Source organism: Caretta caretta, chromosome 10, assembly GCF_965140235.1.
Source record: "Caretta caretta isolate rCarCar2 chromosome 10, rCarCar1.hap1, whole genome shotgun sequence".
Classification (NCBI taxonomy): domain Eukaryota; kingdom Metazoa; phylum Chordata; order Testudines; family Cheloniidae; genus Caretta; species Caretta caretta.
The window spans coordinates 10,357,060-10,372,382 of NC_134215.1; the positions used below are offsets into that span (position 1 = coordinate 10,357,060).

Genomic DNA, 15,323 nt, shown 5'->3' on the forward strand with positions numbered 1-15,323 from the left:
TGACAACTATAGCACTAACGAACAGAGGTGAGACATGGGGTACCCACATACACCATTTATCATCGATGGGATATTATCTACTCCCAGCACCATCCGTGCTTTGTAAATACATCCCTCCACCAAATATTTATACGGGGTGTACCCATGGAAAAGCACAAGCCATTTCTCCCAGATTAGAGATCAAAAAGACCTGATTGGTTGCTCCAAAGAAACACAGAGAGCGAGAGATTTCACGCTGCTGGAGTCACTGGTTCAAATGGAAAAAGAATGTCAGTGGCATGGGAGGGACTGAAATGGAGCCACTATCTCACCTGTGCTGCAGTTCTTGTATTTCTTGCTCTGGCCATGCAGGACCAATGCAAACACCACTAACAGGATGAGGATGAGACTAGACAGAGCCATCACTAGCAGGAACCACCACTCTTCGTAGAAAGGGGTTTCCACTTGGGCTACAGAGAGAATAAACAAAGGTTTAGGACCCCTCCACCTAATAACAATTCCTACACATTCCTCCCCTAAGCCCCACTAACATCTCCCTACCTTTTCCCCATTGAAATCTGTATCCCTGTTAGTTCTCAGGAAAGGGTGGGGCTAAAAGGCTGGATTAGTGCCAGAGGAAGGTCCTGTGCCTATTTCTCCCCCATAGCAATTCCAAAGTGCCCAGGTCTTCCTGGCCTCTGATACTCCAGTCCTGGATCCAAAAAGAGCCCTGCTGACTCACCTCAAATGTCACTTCACTTGGAGGACTGGGCCTTCCCAGAACATCACCCAACAGCGCTCGCAAGAGATACAGGTGGTACCTGTGGGTAATGTCCAAGCACTCTCCAGTGCCAATGTGCCTCAACCCAAACTCTCAACATCCCTGCTATTCTAGCTCTATCCCTCACCTGCTGTCAGTTTAAACCATCCTGACCAGCAGCACCCTGGCTATTCAGAGAGTTGGGTTCTATTCCTATCCACAGATTTGATGTGGCCCATCTTAACTCCACCCATGCCTCAGTTTCCCCAACTGCAAAATAGGTAAATGACATTTACTCTTCTTTATAAAGTGCTTTGAGATCCTTGGTTAAAAGTGGTAACTATTATTAATTATTAATTATTATTATTCCTTTCCAGTCATCCCCTTTTCCAGGGCATCTCAGCATTCCCACTAGGGCATAGATTATCAATTGTGCATAACTACATTGTAGTTAGTGAGACAGAGAAATACCTGCTCGAATGGCTGATTCCAGGAAACCTATTTCACTTGGGACCAAAGCCCTAGCTGAACCCAGACCACTGAGCTGCCCATGGTGGAGTCGCAGCTGCCCCCAGTGGTGAACTTCGGCTCCCTGCAGCAGGGGCCGCCAGCAGCCCCCCCACACACACTCTCCTAGCTTTCTTACGGCTCTGAAGAGCACTTTACTGCCCAGATTCCCTGGATCTAAACTCAGCCGTGTTATGAGCCTTATGATGTGGGGGGCCTGATTCATCCCAGGGCACTGGGAATTTCTGTAGCAGTGAAAACCCTCTGCTGGGAGGCCAGCACGGACCAAAAAAGCCAAAAAGACAAGTGGTACAGGCCAGGCTGGGGGCTGAATGGACCATCCAGCTGTGCCAGCGAGGCTGACTAGCCTGTAATGCTTTACAGCTTTTAAGCCTGTGAGTCTCAATAGAAACTTCTTTCTTTCAGGCTGCAATTTGAGATAAACTTTAGAGCATCAAAAGGAAGTGAATTAAATTGTTCTGCTCAAGTGGAGAACATACGAACGGGAAACTCTATGAGCTCCTTAGAGGAAACAACTACTAATGGGAAGAGAGGATAGCGGGGCTGACAGGATTCCAACTACAGAACATCCCTTTAGATTTTGTGTGAAACGACAGAATGGAGAAACACGCTAATATGTGAAGTGGGTTCCCCTTCTCCCTTGTGCTTGGAGAGGAATGCAATGAGACAGTTCACGCGGAAATCCAGAGGTAGTTCATAGGGGCTAAGTGGTTAGTTACCCAGGGACAAAGAAGGGAATGAACACAACAGCAACAGCGATAGTACCATTTATTTCCCCTTTCTGCTGGGCAACTGTTGTGGGATATTTGTGTTCTTTACACCAGGAGCAAAGAGATAAGTCCTGCTTCAGATACTGGCACTGCCAGGCCCCCAGGAAGCTCCAGAATTTTGAATCACAAAGCCGTTTTAACAGTTTGCCTAAAAGCAACTTGGAAGGAGGAAGCAAGGGTAAGGAGACACCTGTGCAAGGCCTTAACCAGGGCCGCTTCTCCTGCTTCTGCAACAGGCCACCAAACTCCAGCTGCAGGGATACCAATGGAACAGAGCAAGCATCAGCCTAGTTTACCTCACAAAGTCCCATCACTCTCCTTCTGGCAAGTCTTGAACTCTGAGTTCAAAGAGATTTCTGAAGAGTGTTCAGGCCACATCTCTACACACTGGGGATAACCACAACAGAGCTGGCAGGAAGGTGTGTGAAGAACATCAACAATCCAACCCATACAGGCTTAGGGTCTGATGTTGTGATGGAAGTCTTTCCATTGAGGTCAGTGCATTTTGGGTAGGACCCTTAGAGAATTTGAATTGCCAGCGGAAGGATACAATGGAAGGATACAGTTTACTCTGCCAGTAAATTTCACCTAGCACATTTCTGAGAGCGATATATACAACATAACATAGAAATATCTACCCCAGGAGACTGGGGAGGGAATGGACCCAGGTGAAGAGAGGAAACAGAAATGGAATTGAGGAGGGGGAAAAAGCTAACAAATCACAAACTGTATAGTCATGTTGCAATACATGCTAATTTACATGTGGACTCCTGGGGGAGTTTCTTCAGCAAATATTAAAGTGGTAGGCCCCTGTTTTCCTACAAAATGGTTTCCCTTGGGAGAAAGGCCCACTGTAAAATCAGCATCTGATTCATCATTGCATCATACTGGTTTTAACATGATTTCAATGGGGTTTCATGGCATAAAGGAAAAGTAGCACAGTTTTTAAGAAGGGCCTCAGTGCTTTATTTTAACTGTTGGCTCTGGTTTTCTCTCTCCTCTTTCCCCACAAAGGAAGCCTAGTGGAGAAAGTATAATACAGAATGCACAATTACCTGATACTGCTGCAGATGGGATGCTTGGCTCTCCATAGCCAAACTCATTTACTGCAACCACTCGGAATTCATAGCTCACCCCCTGTTTTAGCTTGTCCAGACCGACTGTGTAGGAGGTAGCACTGTGGGGGATATCCTTCACAAACGTATCCCACAGTCCTTCATCTAGGAAAACAGCACACACAAAAAAAAGGGCATCATTAGCATTATTACTGGACACTCTTTCTCCTGCTCTGTGGAAATGAGTTGCTATTAATCATGTGTTTCAACATGAGGCAATTTCCGTGCATACCTGAACTACTGCTGTCCAACACAGCAAATAAATCAAACCAATGTGGTAGGCTATTGAGCCACAGTCATTCTAGGTTGTGATTACTTTTACATTATGTCAAGATCCAAACGTGAAACCTTCACATGGGTGAAACTTACAGATAGAACTTGGAGTGTGACGAAATCCTCCCTGTTCTATACCCCAGATGTGCGCAATTAGATAATCTAGATATTCAATAGCCATACTAATATTTATATTGATAATCATCCAGAGTGTGTATCGCATTGTTTTCCTATTACGTAGGTCATATTCTCATATCTACTTGAAGCACAATGAAAAGAGGTCATTTTCAACAAGATGGTCACTGCCAGTGGTAGGATAAAAAATTACAACTGTGATTAAAAACTCTGGCCAACAATTTTGAATTTTGGACCCTAATGTCAGGCTAGGTGGCCTATTTTCCAGAGACGACCGGCAAACCTACCGCTTCCATTGACTTCCCACTGATGAAATATAGGCACCGTTTGTGTGTTGGGGAGTAGTGCTTATTGTCACAGGAGCATTCGAGCTGCAGCGCTGAGGACAATGGGCCAGATCCTCAGCGGATGTAAACTGGCATGGCTTCAAGGACCTGGCCCAATGACTATTAATTTTATTTTAACATTTTTGGTAATTAATTTCCATTCCCCCCCCCCCCCCCCCCCAGTATGTCTTAATGACAATATAAAAATAGAAAGACAAAGTCTGCACAAATACAGTGTATGAGATGCTTGCACTGAAAGAAAGCCCTCTGCATGGAGAGTCTACCACATCCATGATTCCTTCTGACTAGAGGTGCCACCAGTATAATAGTAAAGTAAAAGCCAGCCGCATTATCATTGGTGTCATGTTCCGATGCTGCAATGTCAGGAGCAGAATCTGTTCTCACTTACTCTAGATTTCACAAGTCCATTGAAGTCACTGCAGTTATTCCAGAATTACACCAGTGTAAGTGAAAGCAGAATTTGGCCCTTAGCCTATTCCTTTGCAACAGAAAATAATGGGCAGAACTGAATGATTTATGCCGTAGGTGCATTTCCATGTGAATGTTTTAATTTTGCCATAAGTAAATACTAATTTGTAATGCGCTGCATGTCCCCCACACTGCACCTGTTCTGATCAAGATGATTGGCAGTCCCAAGTGGACTGAACAAGGAGGCTGAAAATTTTATTATTCTGTCCACATTTGAGAAATACTAACGAATAGGCAATTTTTCTGTCATGTTTAAAATTCAGACCAATACATTATTCACCAGCATTTTCAGAGTTTAATGAAGTTATCATAAAGTACCATTGTTATGAATTACTTTTTTTACAATGTGTGTAAAACAGAAGATAAAATATTGACTTCCCATATGTAGGGCAGTGTAAAGCTAGATTATTTTCACCATGCAAAGCTAACAATGTAATAAAAAATGGTTGGAATGTTTTTTTACTTGAAGTGGGTGGAGTGTGGATACATTTTCAAAGAACGTTTGCTGCAATCACTGACACTAGATCCTGCATCTGATTCTATAAAATATTGTCATAATTGCTAGAACTGAATGAGTTTTCATAAACACATTTGTAAATACTGATACAGAATTTCAGCCCACTGTGATCTGCTTTAAAAGCAATTCATTTGCACCGCAAATTGCTTAGATGGCGGAAAAAAATAACAGCATAAATAACGATTTTTCCAACACTAATTTCAACAGAAACAAACCTACCACTCTCTTGCTGTTGTTCTTAAAATAGTCCATGAAATTATTTGTATAGACAGCGTGCTAAATTCAACAGAGCTGCTGCAGGGAGCTGGAAAGTCAACCTCAGAGTGCAGCCTGCATCCAAGGGGAAATTACCCCCTGAGGACTGATGGTGGCATTTCTGCCTCTGCCCTGCCCCGGGACCATGCTGGGGAGGGTGGCAGAGAGAGGACACAGCTGTAGTTTGCATCAGGTATTGGGGGTCGCCGTGTTAGTCTGTATCCACAAAAACAACAAGGAGTCCGGTGGCACCTTAAAGACTAACAGAATTATTTGGGCATAAGCTTTCGTGGGTAAAAAACCCTTCAGATGCAAGTTTATATCAGGTTATCCATGGAAGTTTGCTGGTGGGCGTTTCTTCAGAGAACTGCCGTATCAGAGAAATTCCAGTTGCTCTGACCGCCTCCACTTTTGGCTCACATTCTGCTCCAATCCTAAGGGGACTGCCTCCTGAAGCTGGGCCAAAATGGAGCCATTTACCTCACATCCCCCATTCCAAACTTTGGGGAGCTGTATGAAATAGAACCCAGATTCAAACTACCCTTGGTTTGGGCCAGATTGTGCCCTACAGGAAACCAGCCCACGCAGAGCTGCACAATGCTAGGAAGGACTGCAGTTGGGGCTAACCCATGCACTGCAGGCAGGAAAGTGGAGGAAGGCTCCTTGTTCTCTCTGCAATGCACAACACATGCACACACCAGACACAATCCAGTCCTTTGGGTTTTCAAGACTAAGACCTGGCCAACAAGACTTTGTCCTATTCCTGACAGGAATACTTGGGTCTGCCTGTAGATGGACAGCACAGTCGGGTTAAAAAGACAGCTTATTTTGATGGCAAAAATTGCTATCCGATGTCGCTGCATGTAGTTATGAAATCCCTCATTGCATTTAACTTTCCCTCTTCCCCAAAACACATTTGCTATAAATGTCAGCAGCTCATGGGAGAGAGAATTCATTAATGAGATACCTAAGTGGGGGGTGGAGGGGGCAGATTGGCTTCTGTATTAAGTGGAAAATCATTAGCATACTGTACACAATATTTCCCACACAGGTCATGGTAAGGAAGGATTTGCATGCCAAAAACTAATAGCTCAACAGTGTATCAGTGCAGAGAAACCAATGAGAGAAGCAAAGTTTGCACCACTGACTAACACCCCCAAAACAGATGCAAGGCTAGCTGGTCCCACTCAATTCCTGTTTAACGTACTGTGAGATTCAGCACAGCTGGTGATGGGGATGCAGTCATATCACTCTCAATTGCTTTTGCCTCAATAACATCTGTCCATTCTTTCAATTCTTATTACCTTTCATTGTGTATGTGGAATCTGATAGGAGGGGTAAATATATGACACCAAAAGGAGAGTTCCTTTGAAAAATCAATCTTCTTTTGCTTCCTGTTTTTATAAATGCTACACCGCATCAAGGCCCAGCCTCATTTCCTGCCGACACAAGAATCTGATCTCTATCTTCAAGCTTCGATTTCTCCATCAGCGTTGAGAGGCATACGCATGTGTGTGGCGAGAAGGCTCTAATCGCTCTAAAAGACACTAACCCCTCCTACCTATCGTCATGTTGAGCCTCGGCTACGCACACAGTTTATTCCTCTGAAATGGTGAGCAGTGTTGTGCACTGCAGGTGTTCGAACAGACACCACACCAACACAAAAGCTTGACATCATGGACAATTAATCAGGGTCTCTATGCTGCATAAAACTGTCAGTCAGTAACAGAGGCTTCTGGTTCTTATAAGACAGGCTAGGTGACAAATGACTGGCATGCTGGAGCTGGGCTAGATGGAAACCTGTCAATTATTCATTTCTGAAACACTAGCTTTTCTCTCTTTGTGTAACCGGAAAGCTGTGTTATAAAACTTACTAGTAATCAGACATCAGGAGATTTGCAAGAATAGAAGCTACTGATCATTAGGGCCTCCTGTACTTGGTCAGTGTTCATCCCACAAATGACAAGATTAAAATGTTAATTTCTTGAGTAAAGGGAAAGGTTTGGGTTATGATGCCAACTAACAAAAGGACAAGAATGGAAAGTGAAGGCTGACAAACCGTCACTGCACGCAGTTCGGAAGCAGGAGCAAATGAAAGGCCCCATGGCAGGAGCCAGAGATGCAGCTGCATCCTTCACTTTGAATTTACTGAATTTTGCTGGTTTGTGTCCATGTTAAACAAGAAATTTACTTATTTGCTTAAAAATAAATAGAAAATGAAAAAAAAAAGAAAAAAGAAAAAAAAGAAACATTACTCAAGAGACCAGAGACGAGCTAGAGAGAGATCAGTTCACAGGGCTCCGGGAAACAAAATGCCTCAGTCATTTATGGGAGGGAAAACCCCCATGCTGAGTGGAAGGGTTCTTCCCGAAAATGTCTGTCCTCTGGGAAGAGTAATTTTGAGGACAAGATACAATATTTGCCTGATTTGTCTATATTCTAAATATGGGCTTCATGGCAATTGGGGGCTTATTTGGCCTATATTAGAAACCACGATAACTGGAAGCATGTTTAAATGCATTTTCCTACTATAGGGTTAAGCCATGCCCTCCTACAGGGAAAAACCAGGTCAGCACCAGGAAACTTTGCATCATCCTGTCCTGGGCATTGGGTATCTGTCCCACAAAGCAGGCAGATCCATGGCCTGCCTACCCTGGAGATATCCTATGATTTGCAAGGAAATCCCACAGATCTCAGAGCATCTGCAGCAGGCCAACATAGGCATTAAGGCACAATGCCTCTGTACTATTCCCTCCATATATCCATGGCAGCATGGATCCCTCAGGAACCTTTTGGGAGGCCAGTAGCAGGGGGCGGGGAGTCTGCAACATCATCCATGAGGAAAGCTGTGGGCTTGGAGGGGGACAACTCTGTGCAAAATGGTGCTCCCCAGACTACACCCCTCTCCTCACCAGCCACAAGTCTCCAGCCACATGGAGGGGAAGCACACGGGATGCCACAGTGTCGCAGAACGCAGATAAAACCACTTAACTCTTCCCTGTGGTAAAATTAGGGCCGTTTGGACAGGTTTGCCATTCTCTGCCTGTTCTCTGCACATAAAAGCAGAAGGCATGATCTGATACACATTACACAAGTGGCCTAGGTGATATTTACTGTGAGTGCACCAGAGACTTCTCAGTGGAATTTACTGTAACGCAGGAGGAACTGAGCTGGAATCTATTTCTCCTGCCACAGAATGGAGGCAGGAGGGGAGAGACCTCTGTTTTTCTGAAAATTCTCCCACTTGCCCTGAAATCTCTGAAAAAATGTTGCTTTGCCTGTTCTGTGCCAGTGTCTGAATTATATGCTAGATGTGGAGGAGGTAGGCAGGCTGGTCACCTGACATAGATCCAGGGGAACAGCAGAGAGGCAGGATAAATACCCTTACCTGTGTATATAAAAAGAAAAAGGCAGCAGGACAGAAGGGCCTCTTGAAACAGAGCAGTGCAAAGAACAACCTGATGAAGTGGCAACTCAGAGCAGAGGCCAGCATTTATTACTCTAAGCCCCCTCCTTCCCTGGTGGAAGGCAGCTCTGGCAGAGAGCTACAGCAGGATAAATGAGATGATACGGCAGTTAATGTTTTGGGTAATGAGGCCTATAATAGATGACACCTGAGATCCAAAGCCCTAAGGTAATGGCACAGTGTTTAAATATTGACATCATGCTAAAGCTTTTTATTTGCCTATTAGATGCTTCTGTTCTTGGTCACAGAAAGATGGAGACTTCCCCTTTCTTGCTTTGTATGTGAAAGGCACATGTCAACTGCTTTTCTCTGAAACAGCAACTGTTTAAAAACAAAACCAAAAAGTCTCTCCAACCTGCGTTTCATTGCTCAGTAACAACCCAGAAGGCAGGAACAGCTTCTTAGCATTATATTAAAAAAAGATGTTTTTCTGAAATGCCCAGCATGGGCAGTGGAAATTAGCCCCCTTCTTTTGCTGAGCTCTAAACTCAGATGGCAAATTCCTGCATGCAGAGATGAGGAAGAATGAGATATTTAAAGGAAGCTGAAGCCTGCATGAAATAAACAAACATTGCAATTAGTCCCTCTCCTCACTTGGATCACATTTCACGCTCTCTACAGCTTCAACCAGAACTAATAACTGGAATCTAGCATACAAATGGCCAGTTCACATGCTACAGCAGCATGAATAGGATTAAAATAATCTGAGGAGGAATTAAATGGTTTAACAATCAGATCCTGAGAGCAGGAGCACTAAGAGACCTCACCTCTCCCCTGTTTGTTTGCAGGCTCAGTAGAGTAGGGCCAGGATGAGTTAATGTGGCTCAGGCTTGCCTTGGAAGGATCATTCTCTCCGCACAAAGCGCCAGCGTTCTATGAATCCCTAGGCAGTGAATGTAAAACATTCACTTAAATGATGAGCCACGCATGACAATGAGAGGGAGTTGTGGTGTAGCCATCGCACTGCAGTGTTATCTGCTTACATGGAAATGCTCCTTCTGAAGTCTTGTAATTTGTTTCCACAGTGTTAGGGGAACACATTAGAGCTTGGGGTTAGCCATCTACAGCAAGATGTGAGTGACAGTGGATTCACCAGGATATCTTAAAGGAAGGTTGAAGCTAATGGATCTCCTATAGTTTATGTACGCTTGTTTTTTCAGCACAGCACTTAACATTTTCTTGTTAGTATGTGATAGGTAAGTGGGATGTAGGCCTCGCTCTCAAATACTCTTGTTTTATTGAGCGCCATTTGTCTGGACTGGTAAAAGTTGGCTAACAAGCTTCAATGACTGTTTTGTCTGAGTGTTACAGGATGGACCCTTTAAGGGCTTTTGACTTAGCCCCACCTGTGCCTTGTCTGGTCCTAACTGATGAGTTTGGGCTTGGGCCAGTAGTTGGGTCAGGTGACTGAATATCTGATGATGGCAATCTGGGGATGAGGCTTCCTATAAGAGTGGGTCTGCTCCCTTAGCCAGAGGGAAAATAGAGACTAAGAAAGACCTAGGGGAGGTCTCTTCAGAGAAGCCCAGAGTCTGAGATAAATCTGACAGTACCTTTGCTTTGAGTGATTTGGGGAGGTGAGAGAGCTGGATTTGAAGTCTTGACACCAGGGTAATGGGGGAGATACACCTGCAAGGAGGATGTTGCGGGGATTCAGTGGGGACCAAGGTCAGAGAGGAGTGGGAAAGAGGCTCTCCCCAATAGCCAGAGGAGAAGGCCTGGCTGGAGCTACCTGCAATGGGGTCAGGAACAAAAACTTTAAGAGGGTCAACAGCTTTAAGAAGCTTGGCTTGAAGAAATGCTAGGCAGCAGGAACTGGGTTGTGGAAAGAACTGGTGAGACCAGTAAGGGGCTGAAGAGACAATGGAGGGGGAGAGGTAATTTGTTTTAGTTTAATATTACATTTAAACTGCACTGTTTTAATAAACCACCCCACCCAAGATGAGCTGTTGCTCAACTCACAGAAGTCTGGGTGCAGTTATTGGGAAGCCCAAGAAGGGGAAACTGAGGCAGCAGCAAGGCCCAAACCCAGTCCACTTAAGGCCTTGTTAAACTTGGACACTCCAATCCTTGAAGAATGTGCGCATTTTATTAGTTTTGTTTGAAAACCATGATCAAGGTTGAGTCCTTGAAAATAGGAAAAGGTAATGGAATCACAGTGGAACCTTGGAATTCATGAGGGAAGCCTATATCCCTAGGGCTGAAGATCACAATAATTCAGCCTATGGTTTAGCTAATCAGTACTGGGAGAGTGCCAACGAAAAACCTTAGTGGAATTCCATCGGTGGCACTCCTCTCTCTGACACAGGTCTGAATTAACATCCAGCATTAGTTAGAATGACACGGCTGAAGGTGCCATCTGCCAGAGCAGATACAAAAATGAGGCTTTGACCCCTTATATGGTGTGTCTAAACTTGGAATTCGGGGCTTGAGGAGACATACCCACGCGAGCTCTCATTGAGTTAGCGCACTAAAACCAAAATGTAGCCACATCAGTGCGAGTAGAGGGATGGATAATACTTGCCTGTCAGAGACCCTAAGCATGTATCTGGGGCGGCTAGCCTGTTGTGCTGCTGTGGCTACACTCTAACTTTAGGGCGAGCATGGGGATGTCTCCCCCCAGCTCGAAGTGCAGACGTATCCATAGTCAATAAAGATCCCATGACATAATAACTTTGTTGTCTTGATCACATTCCTCCTGTAGAATGAATCGGAGATGTTGTTATTCTGTACGTCCACTGCAAAAAGCCATGTTTTCTTACTGATCCAGGATAGTTGCTGCATTCTGCCCAGAAGAGGTGTATTTCAGTGGTGGATCTGTGATCCTCAAACATACAATTTGCAAAGTGCTTGAGGATCCTTCTGCATTAAAGGGACTGCATACATGTCCATTATTTTAAATTATGAATAACATCAGTTCCTTAACTGGCAGCTTTGTTGGTGACATATGAGGAAAAATGGCACAGTACTCATGGCAATTTTCTGTGACTATTTCCAAGCAGGAGGAAATATGACCATTAACATAGTTCCTATTTTTGCCTTCTGTAAACATATTGCTATGTAAAAACACTTGGTGGTGGGCGTTTAGAAAAGAAGAGCTGTGTCTTTCTTATCTTTCTTCAAAAGGTCCCATTCCTCTGCTTCATGGACAAATAAATTCTTCCAAACTATTACACTGTGGCTAGGACTATGGTGTGGACTAAAGGGAACAAGTTCCCATCACCAAATCCTGTCCACGTTTTATGGATTTTTTTTTCCTCAGCAGTAGTTCCTCCTACCTGATGACCGTGCCTCTATGATGTAGCCAGTTGTGGGTTTGTCCCCTGAATCTCCCTCAGTCCACTGCAGAGTCAGCCCAGAAGCAGATTTTGTAGCCAGAATTTCCTGAGGGGAACCAGGAGACCCTAAGGGATGAGACCAGAATAGCAAATATCAGGGGGTGTGAGAGTTGATCACATTATACTTTGTAACATCTTCAGAAATATGCACATAAAAACCACACACAGAAGCCAAACATATACACAGGGTAAACCAGTTTAATAGGGTGCTGGCCCAAATCTCCCCTGGTTCGAGCACCACAGATTAAAATATCAGCTGCTGGGTTTTACAGGGGTACCCACATCAACTAAGCAGACCAAAAAAAAACCACCCCAAAACAAAAAACCCTGTACTTTCACCACTTATATCTTTGCAAACATCTGCATATTATCCCTGGTATTCCTGCCTACAGAGTCACCCCAGCACCATCCCTGGAAACTCAGAGAGCAGCAGCAAAGACACGCTACCTGTTCAGTCATTCAATACCATGTCATTCACACGTCCGACCAGTAGTTATAATGCCCGTGATGTGAGCATGAGGATGAGTTAAACTGCAGCATCATGCATCACCATCGCATTCACATGGTGCAGAAGGTATTTCAAGAACATTATAACTGTTGCACAAACATTATAGGAGAGCTATTTATGATCATATAGCACCTTCAAAAGATGAGATCACAAGGGAGGGGTGCAATGAGAGAGGTGGAGGGTAGCTTCTGTTTGATTAAGAGGGCAGGGAGACACAAAATAGAATCGTGCATGAATATTGCACAGATGCTTTAAGGCACTGGTAGTCCTTAAAGAGATCATTGTAAGACTTTAATTTTTCTTGCTGTAAACATAATGATTAAAATGAATCATCTGTTTAACAACAAAAAATCTTGGTGCACAAACCAACAAGTCAGGGAGTCTGACGTTAAGCCTGCTGTTCCTCACTCTTTGCATATGGCTAATATATTCATGTGTGTAAGCCAAAGCATAAAGACACAAGGGAATGTTTCTGAACTCTCACCAGTTTTACACCCAGGAAACACCATTGATTTATATTGGGTTAATTCAGGTCTGAATCAGGAGTGTGATCAGTGCAATCAGAATCAGGACCATGCTGTCAAGGAACACCTTTGAATTCCCTTGGCTAGTCGGTTTGTCTTTCAGTTTATTTGCACAGGTTTTTGCAGTCAGACTTTCTGGATTTCATAAAAAAGGAAAAATGTTTTTCATGGAATGTTATGAACCCACTAAATCATGCCTAGAGCCCTTGTGACTCAATTCTTCCTCGGACTGGAAATGTATTTGCGCATACACTGTATTACTCCCTGCTGTTAGATTGAATTAATATAATTGGCTCTGGTCTGTTGCATGTTGCTAAGGTTGCACTTACCCTCTGCTGGCCCAGCTGTGATGTTGGCTTGTAGCTCAGGTCCATAGGTGATGGTTCTGGCTTGCACTCTGAATAGGTAGGTCACCCCCTTGGTGAGATCTCGGATCTTTAACCAACGCTGCCAATTTCCTTTTATGTCCACAGTCACTACCTTACTCACCCCTGGAGTAGCCATCAAGATGAAAAATAAGAGAGAGCCTCAATGCAAAAAAGGAATTGAGCAGAGCTTATCATGTCTAGATAAGTGAAATTATCTCACAGTTTGCTAAGAAAGTATTTCTTACAATTAGTGGGAGTTTAAATAGTGATAATAGCCAATTTTCAGCACAAATAAGTGTAATTAGAGTTTAAGCTTGATAAGTGGGTGCTGACAAGAAAAAAACCTTACAACACAACTGGGAAATTACCATGAGACTATACGCAACCTCACTAATTACGCTGGGAAAAAAGGAGGAGGTAAATGAAGGGGATTGCAAGCGGCACAGCTCTTCCTAAGCCAGAGCTTCTCCGTGTGGTGTCTCTTTGCCATGTACCTTGCAACACTAGTCCAAGCAAAAAAATACTGTGCCAGATTCATCTTTGCCCTGCCATTGTACTTTCATTTACACCAGTGTGAAGTGAGTGCACCATGGGTATAAACAGTTACCATGACTCAGTAGTGTTTTACCCTGAAGTAAATGACCACAGAAGATGCACTGCAGTGGTGAATCTCATCAGCTGCATTATTATTTAACGGGACAGTGAGATCCTCCCCCCTGTTCAAGCCTCTTTAGGCCGGGGAAAAAGGGCTGGAGTAGCATAAAGGGGCCCTAAAAGTCATGGCTTGGTCTGAGAAGAATTCCCTCAGTAGAGGCACAGTGGGGTAGAAACATAAGGCTGTCTTCCAAGGGCCTCCTCACAAGCCATGGCATAAGGGGTGGATCCCCAGGTGCAAGACTGGGTATGGGAGTGATGTGTCAGGGGTGGCGCTGTAGCATGCAGCACTGAAGAGATTCTGGGCAGCACTATGGCCCACAGCCCCAGGAGGTTGTCATAGCTGAGACACATCCTCAAGATTGTCAGAGTTGCACTGAGGGACTCTCCCGCTCCTGGAGGAGCCCAGGATCAAGAGGGCGCAAATGTGACTTAAAACTACTTCAGTGGCACATTCTCCAGTGCTGCGATTTCTGTGCTGTGATTTGTAGAGCCTTACCCTATATTCTATACACACACACATTACTTTAACTATGTTACTGTCATCTCTTTGGATTAAGCCTGCAAGAATTTAAAGGATTCAATTTACTTTTCACTCTTTATGCAACACTTTCTTTCACGTGCATTCCTCTCTCATAGAACAATGAAAATCAATTCAGTTTCTTTCACTAACATTTAGAGTCAGTTTCACATTCAGGTTCTCAATGATGCCCTATGTACGTTGCAAAACTGCAGAGGCGTGATTATTTGAAAACAACTGTTTTCACTGGAATATTCTAATATAATTACATGGAAACATTTCTTAAATTTTGTACAAGTTGTTTTACAAAATTTTGGGGCTAATCTGAGTTGACAACGTTCTTTTAATATTTGCCAGTGAAATAAATGTATGTAGCCCTTTCCAGACAAATAAGAGAGGTTGCTCTCTCAGGAGGAGTGTACTAGTTTTGCAGTATTCAGGGAAATACATTATGAATAGAATTTCCAGTTTTTGATGTAAAGTTTATGCAAATTATCATCCATTTTCAAGATGCAGTTGTACTAGTTAAATTAAAAAATGTTTTCCAAAGGGTTTTTGATCAAAATTTCATCCCAATTACAACTTCCTATTCAAAGAATCCTTTCTTATTTAAAAGAGAAAAAGCTCTAAGCTGCAAAACTTCTCCCTCTACATCTAGGTATATTATTTAATTTCTCAGTGACAAATGTGGAGACATAATCCAGCAAAACACTGAAAAGCAAGAACCTCTGAAATTTCAAACAAGCTTTTCCATCCCTCCCACCCTTAAACTGTGAAAAAAGGCTCCAGGGTAGTTTT

General features: G+C 43.7%; 1 protein-coding gene across 3 annotated transcripts in view; it reads right to left on the bottom strand.

The window, feature by feature from the left end:
- The window catches only part of SDK1 (sidekick cell adhesion molecule 1), a 647,669-nt gene that overhangs the window by 16,674 nt on the left and 615,672 nt on the right, over nt 1-15,323 (bottom strand). For all 3 annotated transcript variants that reach the window (XM_075117600.1, XM_048867100.2, XM_075117601.1), the window contains 4 exons: nt 13,313-13,474; nt 11,892-12,017; nt 3,093-3,257; nt 312-449 (listed from right to left, as the gene is read on the bottom strand). In XM_075117600.1, the coding sequence (XP_074973701.1) occupies nt 312-449; nt 3,093-3,257; nt 11,892-12,017; nt 13,313-13,474 (591 nt within the window). The remainder of the gene's footprint in view (nt 1-311; nt 450-3,092; nt 3,258-11,891; nt 12,018-13,312; nt 13,475-15,323) is intronic.